The sequence below is a fragment of the Varanus komodoensis genome, unplaced genomic scaffold (assembly GCF_004798865.1).
Source record: "Varanus komodoensis strain SLA01 unplaced genomic scaffold, ASM479886v1 scaffold17, whole genome shotgun sequence".
In the NCBI taxonomy this organism is placed as follows: Eukaryota; Metazoa; Chordata; class Lepidosauria; order Squamata; family Varanidae; genus Varanus; species Varanus komodoensis.
Genome location: NW_025335505.1, coordinates 21,547,955 through 21,568,826, shown reverse-complemented (window position 1 = coordinate 21,568,826; position 20,872 = coordinate 21,547,955). Strand labels below are relative to the sequence as shown.

Sequence of the window (20,872 nt, the reverse complement as noted above, 5' to 3'; positions counted from 1 at the left end):
CCAACTATTCCACATTTCCCTACAGTATCCTTGCTGCATGATATCACTCTAGTCTGAAAAGGCGGAAAAATAATATTTGAATGTTATACTCTTATGCAGTTATACAAAAAGGACATTTTTCTTGTCTATATAGTTCTGTTTCGTGTCAAGAGGCCATCTCGATTAAGACACTGCTCAAACAAAAGGCTGTTTTTTGTGAGCAGCATCTTTTCAGCTCCCAACATCATGTTTTAAGGATCCCCCCATTCCCTTTGCTCCCACACCAGGCACAGGGAAAGTTTTACCACTACCCCCTTCTCCATGGATTGGAAATCCAGAGCAAGCAGCACTTCTGTGGTTTGGACATCAAATATGGCCCTGCTTGTGTGTGTGTGTGTCTATAGTTCTCTGAATGCGTTGAAGTCTCTGCATTTGTATCCTTTAGTATAGAAAGAGAGGCCAGTTCACCATAGCCTCAAGAGGTGATTTGCATGTATAAACAGACTATTGCCACTTAAACATCATTTGATGCAAGATGACATTAAACTTCTATTTATTTATTCACAGCATTTGTATACTGCTCTATACCTTGAAAGATTCTGGAGTGATGAACAAGTAAAAGATAAAACAGATAAAATGGAGTAGGGCTCCAAAATGCTGCTGAATAATCTAATAACTTGATTACTAGATTCCTGACTTTTATGCAATTCATGTATTAATTGCAGGACTCTTGCAGAATGCACACACAACAATGACAAGTCCTGATACATTCAATTGAAGACTGGCATTCTGCTCATCGCTTGTAGGTCTGCAGTGTAGTTTTGGTTAGCAGATGTGTGGACAGAACATGATTTCACTGATACCTTAATGGAGATCAGTCCAACAATAAGAGGAAGGAAGATCATTTCTTCTCCATCCCAGCTTTGTTTGCCATTGACTTCTATTTTGCCTTTCAGTTTCCATCTCTGACGGCCATACCGCATAAAAATCTGTGAAAGAGAAACATCTTGTACCCTTGCCTCCCACATGCTTGTCCTGCCTTTCTTTCGCATTCATTCTGCCTCTCTGAGCAAATTATGAAGGGAAGGCCTTGGATCCCAGCAGGACTCATGGACAGGCGCAAATGCTGTGATTCATGCACACGAGCTCCTACAAATGCGAACACAGCATTGCTAGGATTCTCCCCAGTTGACCTCTTCTTAGAAGTAATGCAAACCACAACCCTAAAGGTCTTTTAGAGAACAAGGGGGATAGATTTATAACGCATCTCCCCAGAATGTGAAAAGGAGCAGAAAGCTCTTGTTTTGTTTAGTGATACTATGGTCATTTGCAGAGCTTGAATGTCAATTGTTTCAGGCAGCATCACCACACACGACATGAATACAGACCAGGGAGGCCAGGCCAGAGACAGTGAAGCTGTTGTAGAATTCAGCCCACTTGTTGATGAGGTTACATTTCTGTCTTGGGGGGTGGGGAACAGGCCAGGGAGGAGGGAGAGACGCTGACTCGCACTGTTCTAACTGATCTGCTCTAGTCAGCCTGTCCTGGCTGGATTCAGGAGCCACAAAAGGGAGAAAACCTATGCCAAGAACAAAATATTGAAAGACCTGCTGACACCCTTCCAAAACAAAGCTAAAGAAAGATCCGTTATCTTGCTAGCCATCAATCAGCTCTCTGGGACCAATCTCATAGTCTTTACGTGGGAAAGGCTCAGAGTGCATTCATCCATAAATAGAGAACAGTGGGATCTTTCTTGCTCTACAGGATATGAGAACAGTGTGAAATACAGTGGAGAACCCTTTGAACGTGATGGTAAATGACATTTTTACAAAGCTACTCACCTCATATTGGTCTCCAGGGCAAAGTCGAGCAAAGCCAGCCAGACCTAGAAGCCAACAACATTTGAGACCCATTTCAGACGCAGTGTTTATGCCTCCTCTTTCTTCATCAGTCACTGCATACTTGGAACCTGACCATTAGCACTCATCACTGCTGCCAAGGCACTTATGCACCAAGAAGGCAATTTCACAATCCTGCTTCATCCTTCCCTTACCAATTGAGAGGACACTGGCCACTGATCCAAAAGCCCCTCCAATGCGGCTTCTCTGAAGATGGAAGTAGCTGATCCCCAATTTAATGTACTTGTTACTAGGAATGATGGAAAGACTGTTTGGGTAGTCAGTGGATTAACTCACTTGGAATTCTGAAAGTCAATTGTAATCCTCTTGACCTGGCAGATTTGTCTGTTGACTTTTTACCAGGCCCCTAAAATCCCATTTAAAGGGCATCTTTTCAAGATAGATAAAGAAGCACCCTTCCACTCTTGCCCCTTTCAGTATCGAATACATTTGGCAGCACCCTTCTACAGTAAAAGAACCTGCTCTTTTCTCTTCTGCAACCACCTTTTTTATTTTCATGTCAAGTTTTGCCCAGATCAATCTGTTGAAATAAGCAATGTTATGCAGCTTTAGTGTGAGCAGAAAGAGCAACTGCCTTCCTCTTTAAGCTCCCTTAAAAAAAAAAAAAAAAAAAGCAGGCACATTAAATCCAACTAATAATAGGTGAAATACAGTACATGCTTTTCTATTAACTTTTTAAAACACTACGATGCTGAAATAGGCAGGATCAGCCAAGACTGTTTGGTCATGCAACACATGAGATGGATGGCACAGATGGTGGGATGCTGCTTCCAATTTTCCATTAGTGGTTGCCTGCTGCCTCACTTGAGGGGACTCTTCATGGAATTAAGCATGGTGCCAATGGATTCAGCAAATCATCACTGAATGTATGAAATACAAAGAGTAGGGCTGGATGCAGGACCCATGTTCCACTAAAGGTCAGGATCTTCTGTGAGAGAAAGGGCTCAATGGCAGATGATCCTTGTGTCTGATTTGGGTAATTCTCCCCACACATACATGCATGGCAGCTCACCCTATGCTCAGGGTCCCCAACTTTGCACAGAGTCAGAGAGTTTAAATTAAATTAATTAAATTAAATTAAATTTAAAATGGACGAACTGTCATTATGAGCCCCAGAAAATGGCCACAAATTGCTAGATACAGTCCCACTCACACACACAGAGTCTCCCTCCTGCTTATGGCTTATCATAATTAAAAGAATCGTAAGCCACTCGCACTGACAACATTGATGCTCGGGCACCTTGTAATCCAAGAGTGCTGCATCTAACTTCTGGCCTAGACGTTTTCTCCCCACAACCTTCAAAAACCTACTTTAATTATGTCATCTCCACACACACCAGTTGCTGATTATGGAATCAACAGTTTAGGTCTATGGGAGTGACCGTAACCCTGTTATATGGGAGAGGAAGTAAAGCCTGGAAGGGTTACTGTGAACCCTTCATACTTTCTGCCAATAGGTGGCAGCAGTCCCTCACAAGCTCTGTTGGCCAAGGGTTTTTAATTCATTAATTAAAAGGCTTTAGTAGTCTTCCTTTGAAATATAGGATCCCTTCTCCAAAAAACCCCACTCGGAAGTAACCTCATTAAATGCCTTTGGGAGAGTCTATGAAATTAAGAGATCAGCGCATGGATGGATGGCTCTTATTTGTATATTTCTTAACATTCATCCATCCAACCCTCCAAGGGAGATGCAGACATTCTTTTAGTCTTACAGTAAACCTTTAAATTAAGTTAACCTGAGAGAGAAGCCAGATTTGAATGTAATGGGAAACCATAGAAGCCAGTATGACATGGCTTCACACGATCACGGCAGCCTCATTTAAGCCCAAATTAGTCACAGCATCTATGGGTGTTGGGTTGCCTATTCTCACCCCAGCTTCCTCTGTTGCCTGAGTGTAGTGCAGGGACCACACAATTTGGCCCTGTTTTTTTCCCCTTTACAGGTGATTTTCAGTGGATAGCCTGGCAGCCATATACAAATTAGCCTGTAAACCATCTTGCCTATTTAACCTGTTACCTAATGCATTTCGTTGCTCCCTTTGGCAGCTGCAACAGACAGGGACATTGACCAGGAAAGATCACACATATCAGAAAGCTGTGTAGTGATAATAATATGACCTCAGGTGGTGCAACTTTCTGGGGCCAACCACCTCCAAACCCTATCTGTGCATTTTTTGAGGCCCTGAAAAGAAAAGGGATAGAGATCAGAAGCGGGAATGAAGGCAGGCTCTGCTCTGAAGGACACTGAGATACCGGCTGTGGGACTTGAGGGAACAGCAACATGGTGAGCCTGATTGTTTCTTAGGCGCACTGTGATTTGTCCATGAACAACCAACCTACCATGGCTTATTCCTTAATGTAACATCAGAATACAGCCATTCTATACAGGGGCCAACAGAAAATGATTAATGTTGCTACTGTAGCAAGTGTCAATGGAACTGCAGTGATACTGTTAAGAGAGAAACTGATGTGCAGTCATTTTGATTTGAAGAAATGACTGCAAGCACAGAACAATCTCCAAACGGCTCACCTGTCATGTCACTCCAGCAATACAAGCTCCATGGATATTGTGGTGTGATCTTGCACCCACACAGCAGTATAACAAAGACAGTTCTGCTCCATACTGTTTCTTCCACCTCAGATATTCTGGGTCAGATCTAGAAAGGGGGCTCAACTCTCCCATGTCCCTGTACAGTGAATTCACGGGAAGTGATTTCTATTCTTCTGTCACGTAAGATTTGTTTAAACAACTGTATCTTTGGTAAATGCCACGCTTGCACCAGTGGCTGGTCTAACGCATCTCGATACAGCGATGCTCAACAGCTTCCTTCTTTTTGCTATGAGGAACCCTTCCTTTGCCCAGGAACATATAAAACAGGGTTTCTCCTGTGTGCCCTCCTGCACTGCTTCAAGGATGAGAACAAAGCAGGGCTCTGCCAGGTTCGTATTACCTCCCACTTTCTAATTTATTTAGTATTCATAAATAATTCAAATATCCTAGCACTCCGCTGCTGGCACTATCTTTTTTTTGATGCCTTAATACGGCAACTTGATTTCTCCTGCCCATCCAGCTGTAAGCATATGAACCTCAAGCTGCACAAAAGTGGGAGCTAAATGAAGAGCTCTGCAGATTCCCAGATGGGCCGGGATGGATCCTGCATCAGAATGAAACAGCTCCAGTGCATAGTTTAGGCTACTGAAAGTCTTGTTTGCAAAGCTGATTTTGCTAAGCTTGGTGCTTTATATCAGCCCTTGCCATATATTGCTAGGAACCTGAAAAAAAAGACATTTAAGTATTTCTCTAGTTTGATCCTAAAACAATGATGAGAGATACGTGACACATATATGGTCTCCACCAGCCTCTAGGATAGAACCCACATTACTGAAATGTGCAGCGTGGGCAGCAGAACAATTGGGGGTTTGCTATGAAGGATTAAAAAAGACACACTTAGATTAAACATACTTCTGCGCCACTCACGCAGTAATTGGATGGGTGGGATCAGCGTTTTAATAAAATAAAGCTTAATACTGGAAAGGTGTATAATTGTAGGGATTGGACCCACTTCTCCTACAAAAGAGTCTTCAAACGTTATGGAGAAGTCGAGGAGTCTTGCTCAGTCAAGGAGACGCAGCCAGAATCCTCAGCTGAGAAGCCAAGGTCAAAAGACACAGGGATAAGTCATGAAGCAGCTACGAAATAGACAGTTTCAAATTCTGCGGGAAATTTTAGTGTGCATGTTACTGTGGAACAGCACAGACCTAACATCATTAATCCAAGATTGGGGTATTAGATTAAGAGGGCAGAGCAGCTGGGAAGCATTTGATGCTCCAAGCTACTGGGAGCACTGGGTGTTCCAAAGATGCACTTCTAAGGTATAGTTTCATTGGGTTTTTTTAGTGTGGAAAGGAGAAGAGGTATTCGGTTTAGAATCAACCTATTAAGTGGTATTTCCCTAACAGCCAGTATTGTAACTTCACTTGTTTCTTCTCTTATTGACTTCAGGAATACTTTTCTTTTGTACTACAAAGCAAGATAGCTACTCAGACAGTTACATACTCACTGATTTCTAATCAGATATGAACCATATCTCTTCCCTTCTAATCTTTTTTTAGAAAGTCAGGGACATAATTCAACATTCAAAATCTCTTGCAGTGACAGAGATTAAAACAAGAAAATCTATGGAAAAGATGCTCCCACACAGATAATTGCTCAGAAGAGGGACATGTGATGAAATTAATTAAGCCACATGTTCCTAAAGAAGAAGAAAGTCTTTGGTGGAAAATTTATTGGCAACGTTTGATATTTCAATAGGTGTGGTTCATGCCAATTGCTTTGGGTGTGAAGCAGAGATGGGTTTTGACGCTTCCATAATTATTTTGGTGGGAGAAAGAAAACAACCCTCTTAGGTAAATTGGATTGCACCCTCAGTGCTTTGAGAAACACACACACAATGAGGGAGGGAGGGAGGGAGGGGGAGAGGGGAGTGGGGGAAAGACAGAGAGAGAGAGATCTCACTAAGATGTTTGTGCAGAAAATGGATGCAGTAAAAACCATTTACCTTTCATCTTGATGCAGAATTCCCCCATTAAATTTTCCAGTTCTCCTTCAATAGTGCACATGTTCTAGGTGGGGAAGCAGAAGACTGATGAGATCAACCATCCAATGATCCAAGATCAATCATAAAATACATGATAACTATTTTAGTTAGAACTAGGGGTGTTTCCTGATGGAAGCGCTCCCAGCACTACCTATCAAAAGGCACTGCGGATCTATTTCATTTTCTGTGGAAAGAGATTGTACAGAAGAAGTAGCAGAAAATCATGGGAGGACTATACGCTGAAGGCAATGACATCTAGCGCCCCCACCCACTCCAAATTCTGGAAATAAGACAGAGTAGTTGCACAATAAAAACCTCCTCTGGAAGCATCCAGCAGCAGGCGGCCATGGCTCACTGCAGGTTTCCCGTGTGCATATGCCCAGTGAAATACACACAGATGCCATTTTCATAAAAGGCCGTTTATTGTAGAATTTGCATTTAATAGACGTATAGACCATTGCCCATTTTGAAACATCTGAGTTTTACTCCATAATTGAATATGGAAGTGCTTGCCATGCAAGCAAGTTTTGTAATAACTGAAGTAATTCAGTCTCTGCCCCTCCTCTCAGACAGGTACTCTTTTTCTAGAAGCATTTTTCAGCATTTCTGAGCTTGAGCTCAGACTGAATCCAGCTTCTATCCTCCAGCTGTTTCTCTACATAATTATAGTTATTTCCAAGGGGCAACCCACCTCTTCTGCCTCTATCCTACTCTAAAACTGTCCAACAAGAGCTCTTGAGCCTTCTTCAGTCCACAAAGCAGCACTTAAGCAATGTAACCCTTAAACATGTAGTTGAGATCACTGATACTTTCCCAGGTATATTATTAGTTTAACCTCCACACCAGAATTCCTGTGAAATTCTGTCTTAAATTGAAATTATTACAGAATCATGTTTTGTGTATGAAGAATCAGTTTTGGTATCTGTAGGTCAATCAAAGTTTACCTGAAGTGAATCAAATATTGTTCTCTGTGCTGGCAACAGCTGGCTTGAGCTGGAAGCAAATGCTCTGGGCAGCCAAATGCAAAAGGCTTTATCCTGAAGCCTGTATTATCAATGCCACGCGTTCTATCCTGTAAAAACCCTACATTCTCTTTTCCTCCTACAGGCACTTCCAGTTGATACTTTGTTTATGCAATGGTGCTGCCTCATTAATGGGATTTTAGGGGAGGTCCAGACAATTCCTTTCATTTCTAGCCTTCCTGTGTTATCCCACCGTTTGCATCTTTTTTCTTACCAGGAAAAAATCATGAAGGAAAAAAACGGAATAGCTGCACTGGGAGCCTTCTGTCCAGAAGCACCTTACAATGAGTCCATGTTCCCACCATAACTACTGACAAATTCAACCTGGAAAAGTCTGAGGAAAAAAAGATCTTGGTGTACCTCGGTATATTCTTTGTAGCTTTTGTTGATTTCTGACAAACTCTCCCGAGCTGCCTTGCTGACAGGGGAGGACCCAAACGCTTGCTTCATTTTGCTGGCACCATCACGGAGTCGTCTTTGGATACAATAAGCTTCAAAGAGCTCATCTACCTGATAGGACAAAAGAAAAATCAGAACAAACTGAAAGGAACTTTTTTCTCCCCTTTAGATTGATGGATAAGCAATTTCAGGGCCGGTGCTATGTCTTTATATTGAAAATGATTCGGTGTGGAACCAGCATCTTCTCTTTTCACTCTCAATCACAACTTCTATAATTTTTCAGAGTAGGAAAAAGATAGCAGTAACATGCCACTGGACTGTACTAAACAAGGAGCATAATCCAATTTCTAATTTAAGAATATATAGCCCTCATTTCCATTACAAAACCAATCCTCATAAAGGAGCTAAGAATCACATCTTAACACAACATACTGTTAAAATGAACACTAAAGTATAACATCCAAACTTTTAAAACTACTATGCCAACAACAAAAATAACAAAACAATTACAAAACAAGCAATGTGATATGCAATAAAAGCAAACACTGCCATGAGTTACCTAAAAGATTTTAGATTCTAACATTAACTGTGTTTCTATCATTCGACTGGAAAGCCAGTGTGAACAAGCTTGGCCTGCCTTGGTAGATGGAGCTTCCAAAGGCTGAGTGCCACTACTATAAACATCCTCCCGTTTCTAATAGGTACCAAGATAACGTCTAAGCAGGACCACCAAAGGTTAATCTAAGCATATATGATGCTTCATATGGGAGAAGGCACCCAGGAGGGATACCCAGATCATTCAGGGCTTGAAAGGTAAGAGACAGTATATTAAATTATGCCTGGAAGATAGCTGACAAAAACTGAGATTATAAAGCATCATCTAATGTGCTATGGACCAAAGTACTTCACAGACCTATGAAGGCAAAGGCACATCTGGCTCCAACCCACTGATGTAGCATTAAAAGAACAAGACATAGAAGCCTATGGACACCTTTGTAGCTAACTGTTTTGTTGTGTGGCTGTCTGTTATGGTATTCCATTGTCAATCTTCCTGTCTCCATTCCAAAGAGCTTTTAAAATATTGCCTTCTGCTTCTGAAAGCACAGGTGGAATGCAGCATTCTTTCCCCACCCTCTGTCTTCCTGAACAGTTACCACAAACTGATCTGTTCAATTACAGGGCTGTCATTACCTACCACATTTCCTGTTTGCTTTGCTTTGTTTCCTGTTCAGAACTTAATTTCAAGGTACAGCTGTCAGTAGAAGACCAGCATGCATCCGTCCTTATATCCATCAAAATGTTGCTACTTTCTATTAAAAAGTTGTCATGAGCAGCTGCTTGCATTTTGACCTTATAAAATCATGCTTCACATGAAGTTCCTTTTGTTTGTCACCATGGGTTACAGAACAGTTAATACACTGAACCATTTGAGTGTGGATTTAGCTCTACAGCAATTCACTCCTCTTTAAAACACTGAAATCACTCTGTTCTGTGTGGGTGAGATCTGAACAGTAAGTACCTGGCTGCATGAAATGTTGCTGGCAGGGAGTGTGTTATTTTGGAATCTGTTTCCTTGATGAATATTTATTCGGTGGGTAAGAGAATAATGCAAAAGTGGCTATATTCTGGATCCCTATGGCTTAAATGAAGCCGGACAGGCAATCTACACTGCCTGGTATTTACTGTTAAAGAAGAAAGGGATATGATGCACTTGGGGACACAACTAAGGAAGTAAAGGGGGATGACAGTTAGGAGAAGGGCCTTCTTCGTGTTTGCACCCGATCTCTGAAACATGCTCCCCAAGGAGGTGCACCTGGCCCAGCTTTTGTTCTCCTTCAGATAAATACCTTTTTATTTGCCAGATGTTTTAATAGCTAGATAGATTTTAATAGTGTTTCTACGCAGACTGTTTTATGCTGTGTATTAATTTTTAATCACCCGAGCTGTCAAGTGTTCTGTATTTGGTTCTAAGTGATTTTAGTATTTGCAGTGTTTTTATTCTAATTATATACTTTGATTCTGTAAGTTGCCCAGAAAGTCCTACGGGCTATGGGGTGGTATACAAATTTAGTGAATGAATACATGAATGAATGAAATACAAATGTGAATAGTAGTTGTGGCCTCATCCAAATCAGACTGTCATACAGTGAAGGGAAGAAAGTAAAGCCTTTTAATTTTCTTTTTTTCTGGGGGGGGGGGCACAGGGTCATCTGGTCTGACCCATCTTTCAGTGATGAAAACTCTATGGGCCATGCAATGGCTCACTCTGGATATGCCCCTTAAAAATGGGGGCAACATATCCACAGTCCTGTCTCTCTCTCTCTCTCTCTCTCTCTCTCTCTCTCTCTCTCTCTCTCTCTCTCTGTGTGTGTGTGTGTGTGTGTGTGTGTGTGTGTGTGTGTGTCTATGTGACAGAGAAAGAAGATGAATCTTCATTAATAATCTACTACCCGCTAGAAAGAAATTTTCTTTATAAAGTCCGATGGGATCACCCCCTTGGCAGGTTTGCTGTCTAGTAACAAAACCATGAACTTTGTGCGGCCTTTATGGCAGGTACCTATAGCAGGTATTTATAGTACGCAGGATGTGCTCTAAGCCCAGCTCCCTCTTAGGGCAGTCTGATGCGAGTTCCTGTGTGGTGGCAACAACTGGGAAGGCACTGCGCATGGCCTTGCAGATGGCACTTGATTTCCATCTCCCACATTTGTAACTGACACTGCAAAACCTGCCTGAAGCCATGTGAAGAGCCGCTTTGTGAGGACAGTTCTCTGGAATACCGGATGCTGCTAGGCAGGCTTTTGATAAATAGCTTAAGAACAAAGTTAGAAGCCAGATGAAAGGACAGCTGATTACCTTGCTGATGTGAAACTCCAGCTTTCTCATATATCTTTCAATTGCTTTCATTTGCTGCAAAATAAATTAAAAATGATTAGAATGAGAAGAGTGACAGACAACTGAGATTAGCTGAACTGATTTGTACTTCTGCAGAACTCGAATATTCTCCTGACAAAGCAATATGCTATTCGAAAGGGACACTGCTGTTCCTGATATATAAAAGTGTCTAAAATTTCATTCTAATACATATTTTAAAAAATCATCAATATTTTGAACGGAGAAGGTCTTTGGGTCAAAGCCTTCCCAGACTTTCTCATATATCTGCTAAAATGAAGTGTAATTGTTTTCTAAATCCAAAAGTCACTGAGAGCCATCTTGAGTTCACACTACAATTGTCTAGAACCACAGCCCTCAAACCACTTTCTCTGAAACAATTAATCCGGATTGAAGCTGGCTGTTGCAAAATGAATGGAAAGGGGCTGTTCCATTGTCCAAATGGATGGACAGGTTCATTTACTCATACCTCGTCCTTTAATTGTGGCATCACTGGAAGGCCTTCCTCATACAAAATCCTACAGATGGTCCTATGCTACACCACTAGGCAAGGCTAGAGTGCTGTATACAATCTTAGTTAAGATGGGTCTTTAAGGCCAACTAGTCCAACCCTTCCACAAGCCAAGCCGTGCCCTGGAGGATATAAATACTGCATTCCTGGAAAACAGTCATGCAGCCTTGGCTTAAATATCCCTATGAAGAACCCACTGTCTTCTGGGAGGTTCACTCCACTGCCAAGTAGCCCCATAGTAAGAAGGCTTTTCCTAATATTTAACTGAAAACCATTTCCCTGCAACATCCAATCACTGGTTCTAGTTTTGTCCCCAGAATGGCAGAGAACAGCTGTGCTCTTTTGCATGATGGATTTTGAGATAATTTAGCATTAGGAAAACATACCTTGTCTAGCTCATATAACACTCCCTGTAATGAATAAAATAACATATTAATAGTAAATAAAGTATTCTTGTAAGGAAGGAAATATGTATACTGCAACATACTGTGCCTGTACCTTAGCTATAATACTTTAAAAAATTTTAAAGAATTGTTCTTCAGAGTAAACATGAATGAAGTTATTCAAAGCAACTAAGCAATCCTATCAGCCTGTGTAAAACATAAATTCATTTCTTTTCTTATGTGGGGTGGGGTGGGGGGTGTCTTATAAATGTTAAAGATAAAGGTAAAGGTTTCCCCTTGACATGAAGTCCAGTCATGCCTGACTCTAGGGGGCGGTGCTCATCTCCGTGTCCTAGCCGAGGGAGCCAGTGTTTGTCCACAGACGGTCCCCGTGGTCATGTGGCCGGCATGACTAAACACCGAAGTGCACGGAACGCTGTTACCTGCCCACTGAAGTGGTACCTTTTTATCTACTTGCATCTGCATGCTTTCGAACTGCAAGGTTGGCAGGAGCTGGGATGGAGCAACGGGAACTCACCCCATTGTGCAGATTCGAACCGGTGAGCTTTCGATCAACCAGCCCAGCAGCACAGCGGTTTAAACCACTGCCACTCTTATAAATGTTACAGATAGAGAAATAACATGACTTCTTAATTTTGTTCAGTCAGTCCAGGTTGGAGACAAGCATTGCTCCATCTACTTCATTAATAAGCTGAATTGTCTAATACATTGCAGTTTTCTATTCATCTCAGAAGGGGGAAAATGTGGCCCTTATACTTGCATTTTCTCCAGACACATCTTTTCTTCAAGACAGATGTATGAGAGATAGTGTAGTATAGTGGTTAAAGTGCTGAAATGAAACTGAGGTTCAGGTCACCACTGAGCCATGAAGCTCCTTGGGTCACCACTATTCTCAGCCTGACCTACCTCACAGGGTTATTGTGAGCATATAGAGAAGAGAAATTTGTACAGCCCGGAGGTTGCAACTTTTAACACCTCAAAGTTCAGAAAAGAGGTGTTTGTTTAAAAAAAATGTGAAAACTGCCATCACAGCAGAGCAATACCGGAAAGGTTTTACACACTCTGTAAATTTGTAGCCACATTCAAACATATGGCTTCCAATGTGAAATTGCTGGAGGTGCAGCCCCCACAGAAGGACTGCACTCATTCCATTATGGAGGTCTGAACTAATTCTTAGTTTTAACATTTAGCATCCTGACACCATAATCCCTTCTCTTACTTAGGAAATAACTCCCAGTTGTTTGATTTGAATGACAAGACATACCAGACGTGAGTTTCTTTTCATGTCCTTTAACTGAGCAGTTAACTTATCCAGTTCTGCTTGATGCACTTCCAGATATTCACTATAAAGATAAGCCAAAATATGAAATATCAGTTGTGTTTTTAATATTTCAACATTAAAGTGCTGATTTCTTTGAAAATAAAATCTATTTTGCAAAGGGCCACTATTTGTTTAAGCAAGTAAAGAATACTTAATTAACAGTACAATCCTGTACCTCTCTACTCAGAAGTAAGGCCTAGGAGTTTAACAGGACTTACTCCTGGGAAAATGTATACTGGATTTTATTCTAACAGAGTCGGAAAACTGTACTTCTCTTGTACATTTCCCATTTATTTAAGTGCAGCATCTGGAGAACTATGCCTTGCAGTCTCTTTTAAAAACTCAGCTAGTAAAAAGGTCATCCACTATGCCTGGTCAGAAACTGCTTGTCAGATAAAAAGGTCTCTACAGACAACCAAGCAAAACCTTTACAAGAGCATGCTCTTTTGCCACCTGGTCAAATCAAGCCCAGACCACTTAAAATATGCTGATCAACAGTTAATAAACGTGATCATAGCAAAGTATTCAAAAGGTACTGAAAGCAAACTTGAATCTGGCTTGCTAAAAAAGAGCAAGATTATCTAAACTGTGGGTAGGCAATGTGGGGTGCCTGTGCACCCCAGAGAGCCCCCAAACACCTTCCTTGGAACTTCACTCCACCCAATTTCTGGAAAAGATCATTTCAAGTTTGTTTGTCCTTTATGAACAGCCACACGTCCCATGGAAGTCATTTTGGCTGAAGCTCAGGATGAGTGATTAAGCTGCCAGTGTGGCATCAGGCCCAAGAAAAGGTTGGTGACACCAGATTTAGGCACATGACAGCTGCCTCATCCAAGTTTTAGATGTGTCACCTTGGACAGCTGTTCAGCCATTCCCCCACAAACCGTGGGTTGCCATTCCAAAAGTCATGTTTAGCCCTCCTTGTCACACACCCAACATACAGAAGCATTTTGACATGCCCGACAGTAGCTGTAAAGTAGATCAAGCTACACCTTTCCATGAGGATACAGAAAGCCATACCCACCAAGCAGATTGGACTGAAAATACGCGGCAGGCCAAACAAGCAAGGGTTGCATGAAATCAGCCCTGAGCTGTGTGAGGAGCAGAAACCATTAAGTGGTTGGGCGTTAGTAAACTGTCTTTGACCTGAGGCATTAAATCTAGCCAAGTGTTCTCTGTAGTCTAGTCAAGGCTATTTTAGTGCCACTCCAGAAGTGCGAACGTTCTTACTCCAGTCCATTCTTTAGGACCTTATAGACTTCTTCCATTCTTTCAGGCTGAGGCTCCTTAGTGGTGCTGCCACTTTTGTGTCCCAGATTGTGCATCTTCTTCACTTTCGCCTGAGGTTTCTTGAGTGCAGAGGAATTTTCAATAAAGGAGTTGCACCTACAAAATAAGCATTAAAAAGGTAGAAGGGGAGAGAAAGGCTATAATTCATGATTATGTTGTTATCTCAAAGGAGCATCCTCTAAGGAACATACCCTAACTTGATCTTGCCTGGCTAAGAGCAATGTTTTTACAGGGCTGCCTGACAGAGGGCTGAAAGTCTGTGGGGTAATAGCCCTGAGTCCACAGGACAACTGGCTATCAGTATCTGATATTCTGCTTGCTAAGACTAGTCCTTTACAGTCCTATTTCTTTGATTTAAATCTGCTGCTGTCCCACTGAAAACTCAGTGAAGCTAAATATGCAATCTACACAATAGATTTCAAACATGTTTTATGTATACAATGAATTGGAAAAACACAAGGAGGGAAAAAAGGAAGAAGCTTTGTAGAGGGTACTTGCCTGGATCTCCTTTCCTGAAGACCGCTGAAGCCAGCAAAAGATTGGCTTCTGATAATCCCATTAGGACCTCCTGGGGAGAAGGACTGTGATCCTACTGACATGATTTCTGGGAATCTGGAAGATACTCCTGCAAGATGAATGGAAGAAAGTCAGCTGCAATGACAAGTCACATGCAGGTTTAAGATACTGCCTGCTAAGTTCTTCTTCCAAACAAAGTTAAAACAAATAGAAGTCATGGGATCATTAGAGATTTGTCAGGCTTCTGGATTTTGATATTTTAATTTCTTTCACTGAGAAGAACTAATTTTAGGATCACAAGTAGTACATATTTGCAGAAGAGAGGTGTGAAACTTCTCTCTGTGGATTTCTATTTCTGTGGATTTTAAAGCTTTGCCTTTCTGTGTTTTCAGGCATCCATGAAAAATCCACACAGCCTCTCAGATATTGTTGCTTTTCCAAACAAACAAGGTCCTTGTTGTTCCTCCATCCTCCTCAAAATGGTTTAAGTAAACTGAGGTGTATTACATTATGTTGACTAGTTATGCAAATAGTAGGTGGGAATTTATATCCAGTTGTGCATTGCCCTAACTGTAGTGCAGCACTAGTGCATTTCAGCGTGTTTTCTGATGTGCAACCAACCCCAGTTTCTTGGTTTGTGCTAACATTTGTGGAAGAGTTTTCTGCATCCCTGCATGAATTTTATCCTCCCCTCCCCCCCCCACACAGATACACACATGCACTCAGAACCACCCAAATTTAAATGATGGAATCATATATGGAAGATACATTCACCAGTCCTCTATCATCTTCACTGGTTGCCAGTTGAGGTCCGGGCCCAATTCAAGGTGCCAACATTAGTGCTTAAAGCCCTAAATGGCTTGGTGCTGGTATCTAAAGGAGAGTCTCTTCCGGAATGAACCTACTGGCACCTTAGAGCCACATCTGAGGCCCTTCTGAGGGAGCCCCTTCCTCAGGAAATAAGGAGGGTGGCAACAAGAAGAAGGGACTATTTGGGAGCGGCACCCCAACTCTGGAATGAGCTCCCTAGAGAGATTCACCTGGCACCCTCTTTGCATTCTTTTTACTTCACCAGTATTTTTATTATTAACCTGTTTTGATGGTATTTTAATAGTGTGATTTGCCTTTCATGAAATCACTAGTTCTTTTAAGTTGGGTGCATTGTTATTGTTTTTTGGTTTTACTGTTTTATTGTAATTTCCTCTTTTGTGTTTTGATACTGTTTTAATGGTTTTATTGTAACCCACCCACAGAGCCATGTGGCTAACAGGATGCCTTAGAAATCAAATAACAAATAAAATAAATAATTAACATATAAGAAAGGTTTGGGTAACTGCTATTACTAGCAGACAATATCAGATTTTTATCAGAGCTAGCTATTTAGAAAGGAAAGGATAACGTAGTTTTCATGTGTTTTAAGCTTTATTGATACCTTCCACCTTTGCAATGAACTTTTAAAAGTTTTGGATTCACATGTTTATGATTTTGAATCATAAGTTTTCATTCGATGTTCAAAGAACTGAACAATGAGCAGCAAGGAGAGACAGGACCAGACTAATAGTTTTTGAGCCTGTGTCTGGCCCATACAAGAGATGTAGGTTAAAAACTATAGAAAGTTGCAAGGAAACTTAGCAGGCATAGCCCTGCCGAGGTGACACTTGCAGAGACTCAGGTTCAAGGACAAAAACATTCTACAGTGCTTCAAACAGGGGAAGGATAACAAGGACTGGTGTTAGTCATGATAAGTTTATTTGCATATGACGAGCTGGCTTCACAGTCAAAAGCCTCTTCCTGTCAAAATAACATAACCCGATGTCAGCATGATGCATTCGATCAGGTCCTTGTTAATATACATAAGATATAAAAAGCTCCCTGTCATTGTGGAACGGATACGTGTGCCAATCTGAAACAAGATGTATGCAATTTTTTTTTCCTTTGAACAAATGTAAAACTTATCTTTCTCTAATTATCTTGAGAAAAAGAAGGGAAATTAATTCTTACTGGAAAGACTGGTTAAAGAATTTATGCCCAGATAGATGAGGTGTTCCATTCAAATAAGACTGTTTTGTTTGGAGAAAAAGTCTCAATACTTTCAACTTTTAAGGAATCCCAGAATTCACCTGGACAAAGTTTGAAAATGACTGTCAAAAAGTCAGCACCATTGCAGGGCACTGCTGCTATCATCATCATCATCATCATCATCATCATCATCATCATCATCTACATTTCTATACCACCCACATCTGAAGCTGTCTGGGTAGTTCACATCAGAATATAAAATCAATAAAATACAATATATAATCCAGCATTTAAAACATTTTAAATCAATTAAAATAGCATTAAATACAGTAACATACAATAAAAAGACCCAACCAAGGAAAAAGAAACAAGGCACTTGGATAAATCCATTAGATTGTTGGATGACCAGGGAGATCTTTAAAGACCTCCACAAAAAGGGCTGTCTTAACTTGGTGCCGACAAGATGGCAAATGTGGGGCCAGGCAGGCTGCACAGGGAGGCTGTTCCAGAGATAGGGGGACACCACAGAAAAGACCCTCCCCCAGTCACTACCCTCCATGCCTCTTGGGAGGCCAGCATCTGGAGGAAAGCCCAGAGATTGAGTGTAGTGTCCTAGCAGAGTGAGGGTGGGGGACATGCTCTAACAGGTATTGTGGTCCCAAGCCATGCAGGGCCTTATGCATTAATACTAATGCCTTGAATTGAGGCCAGAAGCAGACAGGCAGCCAGTGCAGGCTGGCTAGAACTAGTCTTACATTGTACGGTCACCATAATAAAGCACTCAAGTAAACAACCAGTTATATCACCTTTAACCTGTCTAGTGAGAAGTATAAGAAATTAGTCATAATGTAGCTTAGAGTTTTGCAAATGTTTTATCCCTTTGAAAAATTAAGGACTCTGTAAGTTCTTTTTTTCTTTTACATCTTTAGGAACATAAGAAATTGTCTTACATTAGCTTGCAGTTCCACAGGATAGTAAGACCTGTTTCAGGGCTCTTCAACAACTCACCTTCCAGGGTTGAAAATCACTACTCTAAACCGCCTGGCTGTAGCTGTGCAGGATTCAGACAAGCATCTTTCCTAGCCCTAAATGGAGATAGCAGGGACTGAATACAGGAACTTTGTGTGCAGAGCATATGCTCTACACCAGTGCTTTTCAACCTTTCTACAGCTGGGGACCAGAAAAAACAGGAAAACCGCCTTGGGGTCTGCTGAGGCAGAAACAAAGAGCACCATACACATAATACAGTATTCTGTGTATTGCTTTCCAAACACAATACCAAAAAATGAAAACCAAAAAATAATACCACAGTACCAAAAAATTCTCCAGAACAACCAGAAACTGAGCAACAAAACATTCCAACAAAGGAACAAAATACTGAAATCGGCACAGCGTCGCTCCCACCAAGCTGTCTCTCCTCTTCCCAGTTCACCCAGCAGATCCCCTGGAAATGTAGTGGCAACCAAGGAAGAGGAGGTGGAAAACAGCCAGTCCCTGCCCTGGTCTGCAGCAGGTTGGACTGCGCCCCCTCTGCCTTGGACTGGCAAAACCCTGGCGCTGGTCCGGGGACCCGTGGTTGAAACCCACGGCTCTAGACCACTGTGATGTGCAGGAGAAGTGAATCCCCCACCTCAGCTGGTGGAGCAGCAAATCAGGCACTGCACCTCGCTTTGCCAGGCAGGCCTGCCCTGGCCTCATTCTGGGGAGGGGGCCCTACCGCAGCTGCTTCAGAGAGCCCGGCAAGCGTTCTGTGCTGCGGCATTTGCACTGTCTTCCCCAGAGTCAAGGGAAGACTGGAAGGCTGTCCCAGAAGATCTTATACTGCTACTACTTGCCAACTGAGCTGAAAACACATGACAGCCCCGCCCTGAAATAGAGGCTTTTATACTCTGCACTGCAAGCAGAGGTTGGATTGTGCCCTTTTTTAGGATGTGCAGATCTGAAAACCTGAACTGAGAAAAAAAAATCAGCCCAGATACTTAACTCTTCCTGCCTTGCAAGACCTCTATGACTATTTATCAAGGCCAGCGGCTAACAGTCTAACAACTTAAACATGTGCATGTTCTGCAGCATGGCAATGGAAAGGCCTTTAGAAAGCAACTCATCCTGAAACTAGGCATGATGTAACCGAGGAGCTTTGACAAGAGAAGACCAGATGGATAATCAACGCTGCATATTTTAAATCACTACCATTTACACAGTGGATTTCCTACTCAGACTAATTATAGATGAGTATCTGAAGACATCACATGCTACTTTATTTCTTGCTTAAGCCAGGATAACATTCCTATACTACATTAATATATATCGGAAAGCACAGAATATACAAGCATGGTTGCACACCATTAGGAGCATTATTAGCATACCAAATGTGATGTTCTGAACACTCTAACCCCAGCTGAACTAAGTAGCTTGCTAATCAGTGATCGAGGTGGGAAAGAGGGCTGCAGAAGCAGCTAAACAGAATGAAGATGAATTGTAGATTTGAACATTAAGATGTCGAATAATGAAAAAAATGTGATGTACCATACTATACAGACAACTCAAGCATAAAATACATGCACTATTCAGGGAAAGAAATCTATTTATTCATTATGTTTATTACGCAGGTATCTTACTTCTAAATACATTAAGGTTCCTTCATTAGAACAGTATTATTAAGAGCTGGAAGGAATCATTGTACTGCTGGTATTTTTAAACAATTGGGAGTCAGACTCACCCAGGAGCTACACTCTGCCCAATCTTGAATTACAAAACACATGCAGTCAAGAGTTGCAGCTGCAGCACCAGGATAAAACCACTTAAATATAAAGAAAAATGTGTTCAGTGTATTCCTGTACTTGGCAGGTCTCTTCAGGGAAGGCTTTCCATCCTTTGGTGCCACTATTTCAGAGGACCTGTCTCTCATACTCTAGAGCAGGGGTCCTCAAACTTTTTCCACAGGGGGCCAGTTGAAAGGTGGTGGTGACGGGCACGAGCCAGTGAGGCGGTGGCGGGCACGCATGAGGCAGCGACGGCTTGCTCACTCAGAGATCTCCGAGCGAGTCCAAAAGCATCTCCGAGCGAGCAAGCCACCGCCTCACCACTTGTGTGGCAAGGCGACGGCGAGCGCAGCGAAGCAGGCGGAAGCACCGGTGGGCACGGGAGTCCAAAAGTTCTGTGGCAGATAAATGGGCACGGCAGACCCGTGGGCCCTAGTCTGAGGACCCATGTTCTAGAGACAAAAAATGAAAACAACTTCTGAAGTAAATTTTATAGAAAGGGTATGTTCATAAAGAAGGCAATACTAGCTTCACTCTAGCCTAAGGCGGCCTTTAGAATGTCAGTACCAGTACTTCGAATTGAGGCCAAATGCAAACAGGTAGCCAGTGTAGATGGTATAAGTTGGGGTTATATAGTTGGGGTTGCATAATTTGGCTTCTGGCCTCTAGTGAAAATACTGGGAGCTGCATTTTGGAATGATTGCCATTTTTGCACAATCTCCAAGAACAATTGCACATGAAGGGAATTAGTCATCTGACTTAATGACCAAGTGTATAAATGACCAAGGGAAGGGAAGGCCACAGCCAAGGAACCAGGAAATAAATTCTCATAGCCGCCACTGCACCTGCCTCCCCAGTAGCAGTGCTCGCTCCAGGAGCATCTCCAAGCTGCTTATGTGGTTTTTCAGAGGGCTTGCATCTCCACCCCGAATAGCCTGTAGGAGATCAGTAAAACACCTGACCACTTCACACATTGTTTATGTGAAGGGGCATCACACAATTAAAGGGGCAGAAGGGCTCTTGCCCTATTCCTGATGATTTGTGCCTTCCTGTAGTGCTGCTACTATTGTCTTTGCATTAGTGGCATTTGTGGCGGGCAACAGAGGCTCATCACTGGCTTTTCGTCTGAACTCTTCCCCCAAAATATCCCCATCCACAATGGATACACGGCCCTTTGAGATTAGACCCAGCAGTCTCCACTGATGTTGGAGAAGCAAAGTTTATATAGGTGGACCTTGATGCA

The 20,872-nt window shown here is 42.1% G+C and overlaps 1 protein-coding gene across 3 annotated transcripts in view; it reads right to left on the bottom strand.

Moving 5' to 3' along the window:
* The window catches only part of RIPOR2 (RHO family interacting cell polarization regulator 2), a 74,655-nt gene that overhangs the window by 20,250 nt on the left and 33,533 nt on the right, over nucleotides 1-20,872 (bottom strand). For all 3 annotated transcript variants that reach the window (XM_044426416.1, XM_044426414.1, XM_044426415.1), the window contains exons 2-10: nucleotides 14,831-14,957; nucleotides 14,273-14,428; nucleotides 12,986-13,064; nucleotides 11,704-11,727; nucleotides 10,771-10,824; nucleotides 7,879-8,028; nucleotides 6,458-6,521; nucleotides 1,821-1,864; nucleotides 843-968 (exon numbers count right to left, since the gene is read on the bottom strand). In XM_044426416.1, the coding sequence (XP_044282351.1) occupies nucleotides 843-968; nucleotides 1,821-1,864; nucleotides 6,458-6,521; nucleotides 7,879-8,028; nucleotides 10,771-10,824; nucleotides 11,704-11,727; nucleotides 12,986-13,064; nucleotides 14,273-14,428; nucleotides 14,831-14,957 (824 nt within the window). The remainder of the gene's footprint in view (nucleotides 1-842; nucleotides 969-1,820; nucleotides 1,865-6,457; nucleotides 6,522-7,878; nucleotides 8,029-10,770; nucleotides 10,825-11,703; nucleotides 11,728-12,985; nucleotides 13,065-14,272; nucleotides 14,429-14,830; nucleotides 14,958-20,872) is intronic.